We start from the raw sequence: 20,362 nt of genomic DNA on the forward strand, positions 1-20,362 counted from the left end.
ATTTAATCTTTGAGAAATTGTGACAAGGGCAATAACTCCTTCTAAGATATCTTCAGTCAGATATTTTCTTTTTGTACATTTGATGTAAAACAGTTTCCCTGATATTCACATTTCAAAATTATCTTTTATGAAGCAAGTATTTCGAAGCTTTTAGTATCAAAATTATGCATAAAATTTGAACCAGTTTTTACAAAAAATTCACAAAAAAAAAAAAAAAAAAAAAAAAAAGTTACGATTGGTATCACTGAACCAATTTTAACCAATATTGACACAAAGCATCTATGTGTGAAGAGGGGTAAAAGTGTTAAACTTATTTCCTCCGCCCCCTCGAGGTTAAGGGGTGGAGCTAAAACCATGAAAATTAATGCAAACGTAATTTTTTTTTACTCCTTGAAGTCAAGCAGCTAAACCTTTGGCATGATTGACCCCTCTACCCAAATTGTAGAATTCATGGCCCGAGCCATGGGGTTTTGGCGCTAGGACAGATATCTGTTTCATTCATAAAGAAAATGCAGTACTTCTTTCAAAAATCTTCTCGTCTGCTTGTGGATTCTATTAAAGTAAACAAACTAAATGTATAGTTATGACAAGGAAAGACATCTATGAAATTTGTATTATACTCAGGTGACTGGTAATGCCCTCGTTTTGTTTTTTAATAAAAAGCCGTCATTGCCTGAATGATAGAATTATCTCATAGAAAGTGAGGGATTAATTCTTTTAGATAAAATATCTAATTACTTGAATTCTGATCCATGGAACACACCAAATCATTTGCTAAGATTAAGACTCCGCTGTCCATGGATATAACATCCAATTACATGCTTCCTGCAGGAACCATTTTGAATGTCTTTAAAGTCGGTATGTTAACAATCGACCTTATTCTTATTGACAAAATTGCACAATTAAGAATTTTTAATGGTACGATCGACTTCACACTTTCATGAACTAACATGTTATGGATATTCGTCATTTTAAAATTCGCTTGCCTTTTGGTATATCATTAGAGCAATTTTTGGCACGGAAAGGTATTGCGAAGAAAGAAAATGAAAAAAAAAATTAATTTAACTTAATATAACAATTTAATCAGGTCACTGTTTATAGATAAATTCAATTAACAAACCACAGAATAAACTTTATTGTGCCCGTCCCGAATGTATTGAAAGTGTATACTTCCGTAGTTTCTAGTCTATTTTATTGTTCTTTGCACAGTGATCAGCTTGATACTTCGGATAATTGAATGGTTTATATTTCCGATTGATTTTAATAAAGAAAAGATCTCTGAATATAAAAATCTACATCATTATTTGTGAATGTCGTCTTCCGCACGTGAGATACTTTGTCGCCATGGCTAGGTCCATTTTGAGATATCAAAAAATAATAATTTAGTGCTAACATATTTATATATATCAAGATTAATTCAAATTATTTATCGATACAAGGACAAAAATTATTCAATCAATAGTTCATTGGGATATTTTATTGGAAATTAGACTGTTTTCACTCTGAAGACATATATTACATCATATTTACATTTCCAATAATATTTCCCTATGATTCTTTACAAAATAAAATGCAGTATATTTTCTCATGAACTACATTAGGTATGTATCACGAATAAGCATGAATATCTCCATTGTTACGTCATAATACCGCTCTTGACATCAAAAAGTCAAAAAATATAGTGCACACTGTTTTGTTTAAAAAATGACAATTGAACAGCGTAAATTTATGGCAAGTCATTAGAAAAAGTAATGTAAATATAAGAAATGAATTTAATTTTTTTGAAGATTCATGAGGTATATGAACTACAACGCTTCACGTCGGAATATTTATCATGAAGCGCTAACACGCTTCATGAAATATGCCGACGCGAAGCGTCGTAGTTCATAACCTCATGAATCTTCAAAAATTAAATTCATTTCTTTAATATCTTTAATAACAAACTCTGACTTTCTGGCTACAGTTACCGGGAAAAACTGTGCTGATATTTTGAGAAGAGACCCTTCTACCAGGAAAAAGGACGGTATCTATAAAATCATCCTTGACAGGAAAAATAAAGTTAAGGTGTATTGTGACATGACGACCGACGGTGGGGGTTGGACGGTAATTATGCTTAAAATCATTTGGTCTGTAACTATACTCACATTTCGATTTGATAATTGCGAAATTAAATGCATCATGTCTAGATGAGAACAAATACTTAAAAGGGAATAGTCTTTCAAAGAGTTTAAACTATTAAAAAAATACACAGGTGAATATTTTTTTTCTCAGTACATGTATAGAATTGTGTTGAATCTGTTTTATCAACATGCATTAATTACAAAAATGAATTACAGGTAATTCAAAACAGGTATGATGGTACAACCAATTTTTATCGTGACTGGAATGACTACAAAAGAGGTTTCGGGAACATTTCTAGGGAAATTTGGATTGGTATGTTTAATAAACTTTTAAAATCCGTGACTTGAATGAACATATTAAGCATTCTTCTTTCACTATAAATATTATATGCAAATGATTAACCACATTAATATCTGTATTTGTTATGTATCTTACTATAAACAGGGAATGACCTAATTCATGCTCTTACTAAAAATGATGATCAAGAACTACGTATAGAAATGACGAAGTTTTCTGGGTCCAAAGTTTACGCAAAATACTCAAAATTTTCTATTGGTGATGAATCAAAAAAGTATAAACTGTCAATCAGTGGATACAGTGGGACAGCTGGTAGGGAACATTACTTTTGATTTTGTAAAATTACAAATTTTTGTGGGGTCAATTTTTCGTAGTATTGTGGAAAAACAGTTGATTTGATTCCTTGGATAAGAATCATTGAGTAGTATTTTATGTGAAAAAGTTACAATTGATGGGCCTTTCCATACCTAAAAACAAATTAATAAAAACCCCATTAAAATAAGTGAATTCACAGTAGATAATGCTCATTGGACTTATGCAAAAAGCACTGACTTTTACGGTTTACTTTACATATAAACCTGTATAATGTATCGAGGCACAGCATTGATAATAGATAAGAAAACCTTTTTAGTGGTCAAAGGTATCGTGTCTGGGGCACTGGCATTTGAGGATCGGGAGTTAAAGTAGGTCGGTTGACGTTTACTTCAAGGGCAACTTATTTGAGCTTTGAAATAACGCTGTATTTTCGTTAAATTTGATGCCTTACTAAATAATTATATCGTAAATGAACTTCCATACATTGTCCTATGTAAAAGTAAGCCGTCAACTAAGAAAGCCAGCGCTCCTCGCAATGAATGAATATTCAAAAATTTTTCGTTTAACAGTTCGGGAAAATAATATTTATAGAGTATTTTCTTTTTTGTTTTCATTTCTTTACAATTTACTTGATAAACAACGCTTTCTGCAGAAAGAAAAAAAAATGTTTCACTAGAACTCAGTAATATCGTGGATTGATTCAAATATAGAGAATAAGGGATATTGACAGAGAATCTATTTGGCATTGAAGAAGACATTATTTATCTTCTTTTTACTCGTACTGTTACCTTTAAAAAAATACATGATAGGCATACATTCGCCCTTACAAAAGTTTTGAAATGTTTTGTGCAGGAATTGTTAAGTGAATAATCAGAATTATTTTTTAACATTTACAAAATGTTGGACTTGGATTGAAATATGGATATTAAGGTTTTCAATGAAAATTGGTTTTTTTACTATGCAGAACTGTAGAAAGGAATTTAAGAAACCGTAATATTATTATTGTTTTTGAAATTTTAAGTAAAAATTTTGTATAACAATAATTGAACTATCATAAAGGGGAGGGGGTAGAGAAAATAAAATTCAATGCAAATAGTTTAGATGTTTTGTTTTGTTTTTGCGTCGATTTTTTCTTTTACAATTTATACACTGATTCGGTTTTCTGCGGATATTTGACACAGTATACTTAAACGGCATTTAAGATCAAAATGACAATCTAAGAAATCCTCATAATGTTCTACCAGTGTATTGAACAGGAATTTAATGCCGTTTAATTATGACCCCGTGGTCAATAAAAAATACAATTTACAGTAAATTTTCTTTGCAAAGAAATGTGGATGAACGTAAATTGTGTGCCGATATATATTATGTATTTTGGGATAAGTGAAAAAGTGAAGATTAGTTGATACAGGCATAGATTACAATCGTCCTCTTCATTATTCCTTAATCAGCAAATCACTGGTCTGTGCCTTTTGCAGTTAAATTGTGTATTACCCGGTACGTATTTCATAAGGGAAATTTTCGCCTCAGTTTTATTTTTACCCTTTCGCCCTACCCTTTTTGGCGAATTTATAAAATGGCGAATTCAAAGAATACAGAATAAATTTTTAAATAAAACTATGACTGGGCGAAATTTAAAATGTAGTAAATTTGAAAGTAAGAAAGGGCGAAAATAACCCTGTATAAAGTAATGCTTCATAAGTACTGCAAAAAAATACAAAAATGTCTATAATTCATTTTTAGGTCTTATTACACCATAATAATTTTGACAGAATACACTTGTTTTATATTGGACTTTTACGAGGAGCGCTGACTTTTACAGTTGACGCTTACTTTTACACTAGGGCTATGTACGGTAGCTCTTTCATGATATAAATATTTAGCTCAAAATTTAATTAAAAAGAAGGATTATTTCAATGCACATATAAGTTGTCCTTGAAGAAAATGACAATTTAACCATTCTACCTTCAACTCCCGGTCTTCATATGTTAGTGCCCATAACACCATACTTATGACAACTAGAAAGGTGTTCTTATGCATTATCAATTCTGTACTTCCGTACATGATACAAGTTTAAATGTCCAAGTAAACGTCAACTGTAGAAGTCAGTGCTTCTCGTAAAAGTCCAATATTGATAACGTATAATTGCAACACTTCATACAATATCTTTTTTATTCTCATTAAAGGAGATTTCATAACTGGTAGCCATATCTTAAATGGAATGCCGTTCTCAACAAAGGACAGTGATAATGACAAGTATGGTGATCAATGTGCAAAGACCTATCAGCGTGGTGCTTGGTGGTACAACAACTGTTCGTACTCTAGCCTGAATGGACAATATACGGGAAAACAATTAAAGTCAATCACCCACTTACACTGGGGAACATCACGAGAGAACATGAAAACATCCAGGATGATGATTAGAACAAAATCCTGAATTAATAAAGTATAGAAATGCTAAAAAATGACTTTTTGTTTTTATTTTATCAACCAATATCTTATTCAGGACCCTTTTTATTTTATTTCCTTTTTTGGGGAAGTTGGATTCCATAAAGTTAGAAATGATACAAACCAAGGAATAAACTGTACGAGGGTTGTCCCAAAAAGTCGTAGACAATGTTTATAATTTTTTAATCATGCAACCAATACTTACCAAATTTTGCAAAGACATAAAATAGTCAATGTTCTTTAAAATTGTGAATTTTTAAATACATATCTTTCATATTAATAATATTAAGACTATTTATATAAAGGCCGATAAGGCCTGTCGGCGCACGGACAAAATTCGGAATAATTTACGCATATAACTATTACATTTGCTTTTATTTCTTTAGTACTATATAATACATTGAACTCAAATTTAAATCACTGAAACCAGAATAAAAACCTTAGTATTATGTCAAAATTTCATATAAATATCATTAGAAACAGACGATCGGTGTCATGATTTTCATAGTATCGTTGAAATTGAGTTTGATGAAAATGACGTCGTCACGGAAATATAATAAATTGTGTTTGATATGGTTAATATACATCGGAGACGGGAAAAAGAGTACAGATGTGACATTACACACCATATTTTAATAAAGAAGTTATTTTTAAATTGCACGATATTCAATGAGAGTTTTTCTTCTGTACCGAAAATAGTTAATTTCGGCATGTAAGAAGTAGAGTACTGTTTGATAAACGCAGACAATTGAAAACAATCTGGACAGCCAACGACGTCAAACAATACGTATTCTCTTCTGCCTACAATGTAAGGCGATCTTTCGACTAAATTTCGACTGAAATTTGAATCAGCTTAAAAAAAAACAAATAAAAAACAAACGGACAGTAGTGAATTTAAATATATCCGTTAATCAAGAGTGGTCTTTCACTTAAAAAAATATATATTGAATGTTAATACCCGCAAGTGAAGCAGACAAAGGGATCATGACGTTATAAGAGACGTTATTTACGCTTGCTTTCGTGCGCCGGTGTACACTTATATTCTTTCTTTATTTTTTCATAATTTTCTTATAGGATGTGACATCATCATGAAACTTGAAGTGCATGATCATCAAATGTTCTTCTTTGCTATGACAAGGAAAGAAATTTAATAAAACGAAGAGAAACAAAACTGTTTTACCTGTCTACGACTTTTTGAGACAACGCTCGTATTTAAATATACAATAGAAACCGTTAAAGGTAACCATCTGGGGTTGCATATAGTGTCAAACAAAAAGGAATGAAAAGGAAGTACGTATACACCCGACCTGTTTTTATTAAGGAATTGCAGTTTGAGTTACACTTCTATTGACCCATTTTACGAAAGTCATTGCTTTTTAACTATCTACCTATCTCTCGACACTACTCGCCCTCAAATTTCAAGTACTCTGAGTAGGGTGCGCAGCTGGTTAAAAGATATAAAAAAGTAAAGAAAAGTCAATTTCAAGGCAGTGAAAAGGGAACAGTATTAAGTTATAAGTGAAGATAAAATGGATGAAAAACAGTATTTGGAGTTAAAGATACAAAAATACTGTAATATAATTAAGGTCTGGGGTGATTCAGTTTGCTCACTTCCAGTTTGAAATGTTCAACATGTGGAAGTGAGACAACACTGCCTGGCAATCTGTTCCACTGAACTATTGAAAGAGGGAAAAAATATTTATATACATTTTTTATAGTTTGTATCTGTCAAAAGATGAGGGAATGAAATGAACGGGTAGTCCTACTTGGGGGAAATGAACTGAACTGAGGGGATGGCTACTAGTCCATGCATGATCTTGTACATAAGTACAAGCCTGGCATCCCCCCTCCTTTGTTGTAAGCTTCGCCAACCTAGGGTTTGTAGCATATATGAGACACTAAGTTTTGATGTTCGCAGGTCTGCGCTATACGGCCTCAACTTGGTTCATAAGTGTAACCAAATGGACGTACCACTGCTTTGTATGCTGCTGACCGAAGCTGTTGGTTCCTGGTCGGTAAATTTCTGCGTAAGTAGCCAAGGGAGCTGTTGGCTTTGTTTGTGACCCGACTAATGTACTTACTCCAATTCAGGTCATTCGATATATCGACACGCAGATACCGAGCTGATGAGGCACTAGTCTCCAATACCTGACCATGAAGTATGTAGTTGGTACGAATTGGGTATCTGGATGTCGTTACATGGATAACCTGACACTTACTTGGTTTGAATTTAATGTCCCACAAGGTTCTCTAGTTGCTTGAGGTTCTCTTGGAGCATTGACTGACATCCCTGTCTATCCATAGTAATGTAGATGACTTCTCAAGCTCCGGCAAATCGTTAATATAAGCGAGGAAAAGGATGGGACCAAGGACAGAGTCCTGAGGGACCCCACATGTAACGGGGATGGATGTGGAGAACTCGCCATCTACAACTACGCTCTGGGTATGGTTGCTGAGGAGCCCCTTGATCCATGCTAGGTTTCGGTCTCGAACATCATACTCATGTAGTTTAAAAAGTAATTTAATTGTATGAGATCTTGTCAGAAGCTTTTGCCGTATTTAACGTTACGGACAAGCTCATTTACTAGCATCACCAGCTGGGTTTCGCAGCTCCATCGCTCCATAAATCCATGTTGGCGATGATATAGGATGTTATTTTGTGTAAAATGTCTTACCAAGTTTGATGTTATATAAATATGCGCCATAGTTTTGCACAGTATACAGGTAAGGGATATAGGTCTGTAATTGGCCGGGTTGATTTCTCCCCCTTCTTAAATAATGGACTAACATTAGCGGTCCACTACTTTCTGGGTAATGTACCTGTGTCATAGGAGAGTTGAAAGAGGATTTGGATGACTGGGCGTACCTCTTGGTGCAATTCTTTTAGTAAGATTGTCGTAATCTGATCAGGGCCAGCTGCTTTGTCTGTTTTCAGGTTTTTCAGCAATTTTTGAATACCCTCTTTGGTTACCTGTATTTCAGGCATGTGGCTTCTTGCCGGGGAGGGTTCGTCAATAAAAGAGGTAGACTCAGCTAGGCGAGGGGTAATGATGGGAGTAAATAAAAGAAATCAAAGTACATTATTTCTATGTATAAAAATTGTGGAATTTCTTTAAAGGCCTGGATACTTATGATTTTTATTTTAAAAATGTGTTAATTGATCAAATTCGAATTGAAAATACATAGCAGATGTTTTTATTTGCAATTCCTGAAATTATATTTGAGATTTACTTTCTGTTTTAATATGATTAACTTGAAAGATGAAGTTTGAAGAATTATTATGGGTAAAAACACGTTACTTTGAAAATTCAGAGCATTTTCAATTAGTCAATGATTGATTTTCAGAACCTGAGGATCGGAGTACCTTAGACTTTAGACTTTTTAACTTTATACACAATCATTCCCCACGATAAATTAAAGTCCAGACTTTTTTATATTATTGAAAGCTGTTTTTTTTTTTAATAAAAATTGGACACGTAAATTTACTTACCTCGTCATTGGTCATTTGCAAAATTATTTGGTTCAAACACATTCTGATTGCACACACAGGTACTCTGAAGTTAACATCAAAAAGATACTTGAGTTTCTGATTGACAATATCTATGTGGTTTTGGAGACCAGGGCTTCCAGCAATGTATTGGAATTCCCATGCGTACCAATTGCGCTCTGCTATTAGCAGACCTATTTTTGTATTCATACAAAGCAGAATTCTTGCTAAATCTTATGCCTGAAAAGAAGAAAACACTTTCTGTGATACTAGCATATCAACGATGTATTGTCAGTTAAAAAGGTAATTCCTATTCCTACGTCGATACGATTATCCTGGTGAGCTTGAGATCGATAAAAGATACCAAGCTCAATGATAAACATGATAACTTTAACTTTTCTATCGTCAACTCCAATTACTTATGCAGCAATATACCTTCATCACCTGCATACGGAGTGTATATATCTCAGTTGATTCGATACGCAAGAGCATGCTATACATACGCAGTATAGTTAAGGTGCGCAATGGAAATATTGACTAAATTTTGTATTTAAAAATGTATTTGAAATCGGGATGATGATTATTTTTAGTAGGTTATTTATATCGGATAATTGTAATTATGATTAATAACTACATATCGAGGACGATTATATTTAGACTAGTCACGTGATGCGGCTGTCACGCGATTTTAGCACATCGACTTGAAGTATTGGTGGTACATATAAATAACAGTAGTGCAAGGGCATAACCAAGTTAAATTTCCAAGTTCAGTATATAAATATTTTCAACACGCATTGCAGTTTCTAAAATGTGCTGCGATCCTGTCTAAATTCTGCAATTTCATTGTTAAAATTATACTTGTATGACCGAATGCTATACCCTCCGCATTACCCTCCGATGTACATGCATACAAATATACGGCAGTGTCAATTAAATACGTAATGTACAGAAAATATATTAATAGTGAAGAAGACATTAAATTCAAGTTATTGGCCCATAGAATATCTGTAAATAATATTTTATTTAATTAGAGAATACATATTTTGTTGAGAAAATATTACTTTATCTGTCTCTCGCTGTATACAAACTACGTCACGTTGTAAGAAATGACATCATATTGACAAGTGTATTGAGATCAGTGACTTGTTTATAACTTGTTCTGTGGGATTTAATTAACAACAAAACAACACGCTGTAGTAAGTTTTTATGTAGTTTGATGATTTCTAACTGTATAATTAATTAGCAGATAAACTCATGTTGTTGTATTTTAAAGAAATCTTGTATGACGTATATTGTGTATGATGTCATAGTCAAGTTTTCCCATACAAATTAGGCTCCGCCTCCTTTTTGTAACTTAACTGTGCTGCGTATGAACAATTTCTAAACCGAGGTAAATTATTGACAAGCAAATTGATGGAACAAGAATATCAGCAGTCTCGTTTAAAGTCATCATTTCGTAAGTTCTATGGTCGGTACAATGAACTTATCAGCAAATACAATTTATAATTGAATCAAATGCTGACTGACGTTTTTTATACTAGTTGTTAGTCCATTATTTATACACTGAATTGACAACGGATTTTTTCCGTTATTTCCCAATCATGACAAGGAGCAGACGGCGGGTGTGATCGTTTAGCAGGATAATTATGCTTACTCCTCCATGGCACCTGACCCCACTTCTTATGTTTTGGAGCTCCGTGTTTGCTCTGCTGCTATTTTGTATTGTTTTATGGACTTTGAGATTGAATACTGTTCTTTATCTCCATATCCGTCTTTGATTTGAGAATAAACATCTTATTCATTATTAATTTGCTAGATTTGAGATTATATACTAGTAAATTTGTTTATATCTCGTAATAACAATCAGAAGTAGAAGTGATAAAAATAAATTGATAAATGCACCAGCTGGCATATATTAATTGTTCTTTGTAAATTGCTTTACAAGATTTTTAAAAGTATATTGATTAGGAATTGTTTTTCCAATTTCTTCTGATGTTTTAAAAGAAAAAAGTAGGATTTCTAACAAAAAAGACTTGTAAAACCACTTTAGTAAGAAAGTTGGATCTGTTTTATTTTCACATTGCATAAGTGGATCGCGATCAAATATCAAGATAGTTATAGTATTTCTTTTCTTCCTTTGCTGTTTTTATTTTTTTGTTTCCCATGCCTTAGTTTCGAAATAAAGTACCAAGAGACGTGGGAAATCGATTAGAAAATTTTGCTGATTTATACTCCATGTAGTGAATATTGAGATATTCAGGAAATTCATTAATTAGACCACGCGTTAATCGTAACATCTCTTATTTCCATATACAAGGGTGGTTTTATGGGGGGATAATTATCAAAGTCTATGAACGTGAGGTTACGAATAAAAGTTTCCCAATTTGGTTGAAGGAAGGATGTGTGAAAAACGAATTTTATTGTATGTAGATATACCAAGAACATAAGCCACTTTACAGCAAAACTTCTTCTGACTTGATTTCATTGTTTTTAACAATCATAAATCAAAGTAGGTATTTCAAGTCCAGTGGATCAGTGGATTTTTAAAAAATATAAGTTCAGGATAGAAGCAAAAAATGACACTTCTAGTTAAGGTTGCGTAAAATAGGAAGCCAATGCTTCCCAGTATCTTTAATCTTTATTGTTTCTTAGTTTTCTTCCTCTTGACCTTTTAAATATAAATTTTAAAAGCAAGATTTTCCCTCCTGACAGTCGATTACATGAAATGAAGTCATAAAATTATGTCACCGCTAATTATATGATTACGATAGCAAAGTCCACGTTTTGTTATAGGAGACCCATTTCCGATCAAAAAGTAAAATAAGAGGTGCATTATGGCATTATGTAACAAAGGTCAATATCTTATCACATTTTCGTAAAATTGTATATAAATGGGTATAAATCTGATATCTTTTATGAAATTATAACAGTATGATTTTTCAGCAGCAATGCACATCACAGTCAACAAGATGATCTCATAAAGCAAAGAGTTTAAAACTTAACCACGTATTAATTAAATAAAATTTTTAAATTAAAATATGAAAACATAATAGATTGAAAACATTGAATTTTGATTTACTTTTATAAGTAGGTATTGAATTTCATGAAAAATTAATGACTCGGTTGAAGAACCATTTAAAGTAATCTTATCAAAATAATTTGTGACAGAGCCTTAACATCGAAATGCCGTAAATATTTTTAGCTGTAAGTCACCACATTTCATTTGACAAGTTGTATAAGCTTGAAATAGAGAAACCAGTGATTTTGTTGCTAGTTTGGATACCTAATGTTTCTATACAAGGAAATCATAATGTTCTAATCAACAGAATCTTCATTTTCTATACAATCCCAGCTAGGTTAAAATTTTGATATACTTGCATCCTTTAAGTGGTTGATTTGAATTTCATACCAACGATTATTTAATTTTCTATTTCTCACCATACGAAGTATTTACAATTCTGCATTATTTAAAGTATACATTGTCTCTATCTATTCGGCTACATAACGGAGAAAATTACTTTTCTTATCTGTAACAGTATCGAAGATTTCAACAAAATTTCAACAAGATCAACAATAAAGACAACTTGGGGAACAATTACGATTCCATTGTTAAAGATATCAATACGAAAGCCCAGAAGGCTTATTCGAGATTCAAGTTTCGAAATACGAGATTCGAAATTTGAGTTTCGAAATTCAGATTTATTACATTTTGCGTTGTTATTACATTTCGCGTTGTAACATTGCAGATAAAAAAGTAACAAAGAAAACTACACAAAATCATTCCTTCAAAAAACGAAACGAACGAGTTCAAACAAAGTGAGGAAATCTTTCTAGAAAAACATCTTTAATGAAAGAATTTACAAGAAGTACATAGTAACACATGTCCCGAATTTGACAGCTACTCAAGAGATTTTGAAAGAAATTTTTTAGTTTTACACGATAAACTTTGTACAGTTCATGATGACTGCAATCAACATCCGCGATAGACGGAACCTCAGAAACGGCACCTGTTATAACGTATAACTACAGGTAAGAGAGAGAGAGAGAGAGAGAGAGAGAGAGAGAGAGAGAGAGAGAGAGAGAGAGAGAGAGAGAGAGAGAGAAGAGAGAGAGAGAGAGAGAGAGAGAGAGAGAGAGAGAGAGAGAGAGAGAGAGAGAGAGAGAGCATATCCAAAACAAACTAATTTTAAAATCTTAATTGATCAAATACTTAAATAATATGTACAATGTATCTTGTTGGTAATGATTTTTTTCAAAACGGAATGTTCCGTTCCATCTTCTTCAACAAGACGTATAGTGTTAACAGCGGGTGTGTCTGGTAAATAGACACTCTTAGAGGCGCTCTTAGACACCTAATCCCACCTCTGAAATTTCTGAGATTTATCCACTCTTCACAGATTTGTATTGTTTTATATTACCTATTACTGTCATATAAAGTTGAAAATCAATTAAAGAATGTTTTCAAGTTTTATGTGAATTATTGGTATGTAAATTACACAGAAATGTTACGTAGACATTTTTCGTGACAAATTGAAAAACCTACAAATGTTAATATAACTGTAAATACATACATTGCTGTAAAAATAGAAATGTAGGTAAAATTTTTCACACAATTGAGTAGCTTAAATATATTTACTAACAGAGATTGCAAAGATAAAGACTGTCATAACCTAATATTTCAAAATTTACACTTAATAGAACACTTAAGTAAAGATAGTTCAATCCATTTATTTTCACATTGCACTTTAATTTAAGCAGATTAAATATCAAGGAAGTATATCAATGGGTTTACTTTTCTTCCTTCATTGTTTTTTACATTTATTCCCATGCCTTGGTTTTAAAAGGAAAAGGTACAAGAAACTTAGGAATTAATTAGAAAATCCTGCTTATTTATACTTTATGTATGGAACATTTAAAGAATAAGGAAATTAATACAATCACGTGTTTAGTGAACATCTTTTGTTTTTTTTTTAATATTGAACAGAAGAAACCGTTTTACGTGCAGATGTACTACAAACATATGTCTATTTACAGCAAACTTCTTGATTTGATAGCTTTAAGGCTAGAAAAAAAATCTTGATAACACAGAGTAAAATTGACCGCATAAGCTCCCTCTTAGTCTTTTTTGTATCTTAGTTTATTCTCAATAGGGACGCTTAAACAATATACAGTCAGTCAATCAATCAATACTGTCAACTAAATGTATACTAGCCCATTCACATGAGAAACACTATCAACGCACTAGACCTCAGAAATCAAAATCAGTGTGACCATTGATTCAATTCCTCTACCTTCAACCAATCAAAATATTCATTTCCCCATTTAAGAATATAAATAGATTGTAAATGTACATTGTAACGAGGCTAGATCTTTATAAATTATTAAGAATCCTATCAGAAGAAAACATGTTTACTGTCAAGTTATTTTATGTGTCAGTAGCTGCTACATTTTATTTCAGTAAGTATTAAAAGATTTTTGTATGTTTCTTGCGATTTTTCAAATTTTCATTTGTATAAATATTTGAATGGTGTACAAATATTAGTTTGCATTTCAATGCAAAAATAATTATCCTTACGAAAAATTGCTTTGAGTGAAATTAATCACCACTGCGTTCAAATATTTTCACACCTCTTTAGTGCATTTTTTTTCTTCAATATATATAGCAAATAGTAGTTGATTTCAAATAGATATATGCACAAATAAACAAAATATGAGATGTTTTGGTATGTGTCGTATTGCCTAAAGGGGCAGGGGTCATAACGTCAAAATTTCTGAAGCAACATACGTTTCTTATTGCTTAAAAAAGATTAAATGAGTCCCAGTTAAATTCAGGATTATCATTGATGCACATACATGTATTTGAATTTTCCTTTATTTCTCCATAAATCGTTAAGGAAACAAGTAAGTTATGAACAGTAGTCTCACAACCATTCACCAAAATATTCAATCTTACATCGACGGTCTACAGTAACAGCGTCTTTAGCTATATAGCAGTTTGTCTATATTTTGTTCTATCCGGGTAATGAATAAAAACGCTCAACTTAGAAAACTCCAATTTCACATTTATACAAAACTGCTAGTGATATAGTTATATTTTCTTCAGTAGCAATTTAAATTCATCTAGGGCGTCATTACTACAACTAAAACTGACTGAACTGCTCTCCGGTGCACCGTAATAGTAACCTTATCAAACCTCGCCATTTTTCAGGTGTTGTGTTTACCTCTCTCCGCTTTCAAATGCTCCTGGAACTGCCAAAAGTAAATCAAATACCTTGTCTTTTCAAACAAAAGAAAACCCAGTGTAATAAAGAGTTGATTCAAATAAGATAATTTTACCCCAGACTCATCAATTTAATACTTCTCCTACCATTAAATACATATGTATTCTCTTCTGTCACCCACGTGGCTCAGTGGTCAGAACGTCTTCTCTGATCCTTACGTCGCTGATTCGAGCTCCACTGTAGGACGTGGAAGCCGTTCCTTCGGATGAGACCCCGTGTAGCAGTAGGTCCCGTGTCGTAGTAGGTGTTGACACGAAAAAGATCCCTCACTTCTTAATGGCTCTGACTGTCGAATATTGGTCAAAATTTGAAACACTCCACCGGTAAATGGTGGCGTTTCCATGTAAGTGATGAACAATTCTCGAAAGGAACGTTAAACAACAACAAAAAGACTTAAAGTAATTTCTAATGAAACCCTGTTTTATTATTTTTTTTTGCGCATTAAGACCATTCTCTGTTGCACAATCAAGCATGATGCAATCTTTATTCAGTTTTAGTTTATATTTTATAAAATAAAAATAAAAAATTAAGATGCTTTTAAAGCTGAAATTTTCTACTTTTTTTCCGCCTATTATTGTTGGATAAAAAGCTTCATCGACGATTTTAGCGGACAATCTTGGTATACTCGGGTTCAACAACATACCAATGATCCAATCTTAACTAGATATCTGAATTTCAGATTGATCAATGAAAATATAAAATTTTGTATTCAAGTTGGTGTTTTCTTCGTAAATATCACATTTTACTGTGATTCTTAATTTATAATTTAGATACTTCTTTCGGTGTTTACACCATATTAAAGAAAATAAATCTCCCTTTATCTGAGGAGATAACAATCACATCCCCAGGATATCCATGGAGAAGCTACGAAAGGGACACAAACTATACATGGATAGTGACAGCACCTGACGTCCCAGAGGAGATAGATATCAGGACCCGGTTGTATCAACGGTTCATTAAATTTAATAAATTATTAAGCCTAATGATTCATTAAATTCTTAATGATACATTAGTTAATAGAGTCATTAAAGTGTGTTGTACAAAACCTTTATTAGAGTCTTATTACTTAATGAATCATTAAATATTTAAGAATTCATTAAAGTTTTATTAACATTAGGGGAACATCCCACAATGCAATGCATTAATTCTTCCGGGGGCGTTTCCTTTGTTAATAAAATACCTATTATAAATAGTTGTTTTTTTTTAATCAACCGAATAGAAATCGTTTTACTTATATGACGTGAAAATTTAAAAGAATTACGTCATTTAACGAAGTGTGTGAGTGTCTTTAAGGATATACATGTAGGCCTATCATTAAAAAAAAAATAATTAAAAAATAATATAATCAAAAACTTCATAAGAATTACTGACGGAATTCAATTTTAATGTAATAGAAATCAGGGAAAGAAAATTAATTCTAGCGAAATTCAACTTCTAACCGAACTTATGGAGATATATCATACATGCAGCCGGGCGGGGGGGGGGGGGGGTATGTAAATACAACCAAAAGTCTTATTCTGTCTACTTATCTATTATTTGGTATTACGGACTGAAACAACAAAAAAGGTAAATCCTAATTTCCAATATCTATATAAGCCCCCCCCCCCCTACTGCTACATGTAGCCCCCTCCAGTTCCGACGCCTGTGATCATAATAATGGGAGGGGGTTCTTGCAAACTTAAATTATTTCTAACCCTACAAACTTTAAGAAAGTATTAATATCATTAATAGCAAAGTCACGAAGGATGTTCAATACAAACAATTAAGAAAAGCATAAAATACGGGAGAGTATCACGGCGCAAAATAGAATCTCGCTTTGCTTTTTGCGAAAAAGATTTCATATATGTATTGTACATGCAAATGTGTTCTGTATTTTTTTTTCTTTTTTGCATTTTATAGTGTCTTTCCGACATTTTTCTAGATGCAGACACAGGTTAATTTATAGATAACTTAAAATACATTGTACGTTTATTTATAAAATAATAGCATGATGAGACATGATTTACTGCAATTAAACTGAATCTCTCAATAATGATTTCTAAGAAAAATATACCGGTATTACATGTTTATAAAATGTTGGGTAATTGGTAGGCACGATTTACAAAAATAACATAAAGGCATATAATCGTATTTTAAAGATATTATACAAGTATGTAAAGAAGATTACAAGCTCTTTTATTCAACCTTTTCAATGCAATGAATAATTTATAACATCTTGACTTTAGCAATGAATAAAAAGAAATAATAAACCGTAAATAATAATCTCTGAAGCGATTTTTTTTTAATTCGTAGTCACATGTGCATGTCCTTGTGATGGAGGTATCAGGCTTGTTGCAGTATTTTTCAAAAACTAGCAAAATTTTTTTTTTTAAGTATTTACATATGTAAGAAAATATTAACACGCAAAAAAGGACAATCTGTGCAAATATTTCGTGATGGTAGGCTGAAAGGTTTGTGTGGGGGGAAAGGGGGGGGCTTGCTATTACAGTATATAGAATAAGATCTCTGATATATTATTTATTGATATCCGTAGACCTTAAAAGAGGAGCAGTTTTTATTGTTTTACTGTTTACCTTTGTTACCAAGACCTTACCACCTCATATAGGATGACGAAATAAATGACGTCACTTTTTTGTTTACAATATACACGACGAAGGTTTTACAGTTGGGATTTCATTTGTGTTTTGATTTAAAGAATCATCTTAATACTTTTTTGACAAGGTAGGTGATGTATTTGTGATTCCGAATGTCTTATTGTCTATATTGAAGGTTCGACAGACCGTCCATTAGGTTACTTTTTAAAACGTATTATTTCCGAATTTCCTCGTCCATAATGTGCAGTAAAAAGGCCTACAAAAGGCACTGATTCTTCTCCTTCTCCCAAGCGGGCAAAACATAAAGTAGGCCGCTATACTTAATGACCACTTAATGAAGCCCCCTTACCTTCATTAAAATTGAGGAAATTAATGAAGCTTTAATGCACCGATTCGTTCATTAAAACATTGATACAACGGAATTTAATGACAAATTAAAAATGATCAGTTTAATGAAGCTTTAATCATTCATTAAATGTTGATACAACCGGATCCAGGATAGAATTGGATGTTCACCAAACTACAGGATATGCATGTTACGACTACTTGAAGGTTTCTGCAATTAACACTATACGTTAGAAGATGTAAATTAGAAACTTTTAAACGAATATCGACAGGCTCGATAATTATATGGACAGGGGCTTTTTTGGTTTGGTTTATCTTCGTTTTTCGACAATAAAATTACATTAAGTATTTTTATTTAGAGAAAAATTGAAACATTCCTTAAAATGTATAAGTTCATTACGAAATGTGATATACATACTTATATACATATGTAGTATTTATCTTACAAAGTCTCATATTAAAGCGATAAGAATAACATAAATTAATATCTCTGAAGCGAAAAAAATTGTAAATTGTGTCTCAATTGTAATGTAAAGTTGAACAACTATTTTTACTAGATAGAGGAAATCCCAAACAATAACTTCATGCTCTTTAATCAATGTGGGAGACGAACAACAAATAGAATAGCAAGAGGAAACAAACTCATGATAACTTTCTTCTCGAATTTCGACATATTTACGTCTTAAAGGTCAGTATCTTAATCATTCTTGTCAATTTCTCTGTTATTGATAAGCTTTTTTCCTATTTGATATTTTAATGAAAAGACATGGAAAATCATATCTAGACATCAAAATAACATAACCTAAATGTTATAATGCACATACACTCTACAGGTGATATGTCAAGAATAAATGAAACATTTGAATCAACGGTTTGCTTTTCAAGTATGATTTAAAAATATATCTACTAGTGGTATGTCATTTATTTTTTGTACATTTGTTGCATAATATCTCCAGTCCTTTGGCGCCCTATGTGTTAATTTGTGTAGACTTTTATTTTCATATGTATAATATTTCATAACTATAATTTTTCTATAATCGGCCTCTGATATGTAATTTATTGTTAGTGATAAAAATTAAGAAAATTACTTACTTCCCTTTAGCATTATTTTTCTTTTTCTATTTTTGTGCATATTCTTTATTTAATAACAGTCTCGAAGATTTCAAGAGAACCGACAACTTTTGCATCAATATTACGATTGTCAAAGATAAAAACGACAGCGGTGGCGATAAAAAGGACAAGGACAACATCAACTAAAACATCATTTCCTCAAAACCCCAAAACTAGAATAAGAATAACAACTTCAAAAATATTTACAACAAAATCTCCTTCAACAACAGAAATTACAACAAGAAAACAAACAAAACCAACTTTTCCAGAATCAACAGCTACTCATCCAGCAACAAAAGAGATTACGACTCAAGTTTTGAGTACTTCACCAGTAACATGGGACAGTTCAATGCCACCACTGCCTTCTACAGCAGAGATCGTAGGAACGTCCAAAACGACACGTGATGTTATAACTACTGGTAAGATAGAGACGGAGAAGACATAAGTATAATAATATTAAGAACTAATTTTACAATCCTAATTTGATCAAATTAATGAAATATATGCTAGGACATCTTTAGATTAAATGTTTGTTTGCCGACATAAAAAAACGCATCGGAGCTACAGGTAAGTGGGTTTCTTTTCCTAAAAACATCCATACCAAAGGAGTGAAACATTTTTGGTGCAATTTTTTTTATATAGCAACATTCTAAAAAGGCTGTTATCAAAAATGAAAAAAATGGGTTTTAATTTTCGATAAGCATAAGCTAAAAGAAAATAGTAAAATTATTTACCAAGATATGTTTTCTAAATTTTATAAGATTAACTTAAATACATGTATGTTTTTATAAGATATAATAAATAATGTTTTTTTTTCATTGTCTTCTCAATAGTAAAAAAGAATTGCTTATCTTTAAAAATCTTCATAAAAGATCAAATTGAAAAAAAAAAACTTAAATTAATCAATATTAAATTCTATTAATTGCAGATTATTTAACGTCGTTCTCGAGAGGTTTATTAACACATTAAATTAAAAACAAATCTATAGCGCAGCTTATAAAATCCTCTAAAACATCAGATAACGAAGTATGAAAGATGAATCTCACAAATCCAGTACAAAAAACACAAATCGTGAAAATTTCGCAAATAAATCAAGGACAGTTGGAAACATCAGAAATGAGATCAAGTGGTTGCAGAAGTAAACATTCCCTGTTTAACAGTGATACCCGCTATGAGCCTTAAGTATTAATCAGATAGACAGACCATTCTTTAGTCAATTGTGTAAAAGCAATGACTTCACATGTCAGGCAAAATATGACTCAAGGATTGGATGTATTCACAAACACGGTCGTAGTAGCTACCTTAAAGTTTAAGAGAAGCTAGTACAAAATAGATAAATTTTCTTTGATATTTTGCTATAAGAT

At 32.0% G+C, this 20,362-nt stretch overlaps 1 protein-coding gene across 1 annotated transcript; it reads left to right on the forward strand.

The window, feature by feature from the left end:
• The first annotated feature begins 752 nt into the window (after positions 1-752).
• LOC134272222 (fibrinogen-like protein A) lies at positions 753-5,170 on the forward strand. Its single transcript, XM_062754470.1, has 5 exons — positions 753-858; positions 1,964-2,103; positions 2,337-2,433; positions 2,566-2,730; positions 4,920-5,170. The coding sequence occupies exons 1-5, from the start codon at positions 753-755 to the stop codon at positions 5,168-5,170; spliced, it is 759 nt and encodes a 252-aa protein (XP_062610454.1).
• The last annotated feature ends 15,192 nt before the right edge of the window (positions 5,171-20,362 follow it).

The sequence above is a fragment of the Saccostrea cucullata genome, unplaced genomic scaffold (assembly GCF_032062105.1).
Source record: "Saccostrea cucullata isolate Sc308-1 unplaced genomic scaffold, CSIRO_AGI_Scuc_v1 ctg2485, whole genome shotgun sequence".
Taxonomy (NCBI): Eukaryota; Metazoa; Mollusca; class Bivalvia; order Ostreida; family Ostreidae; genus Saccostrea; species Saccostrea cuccullata.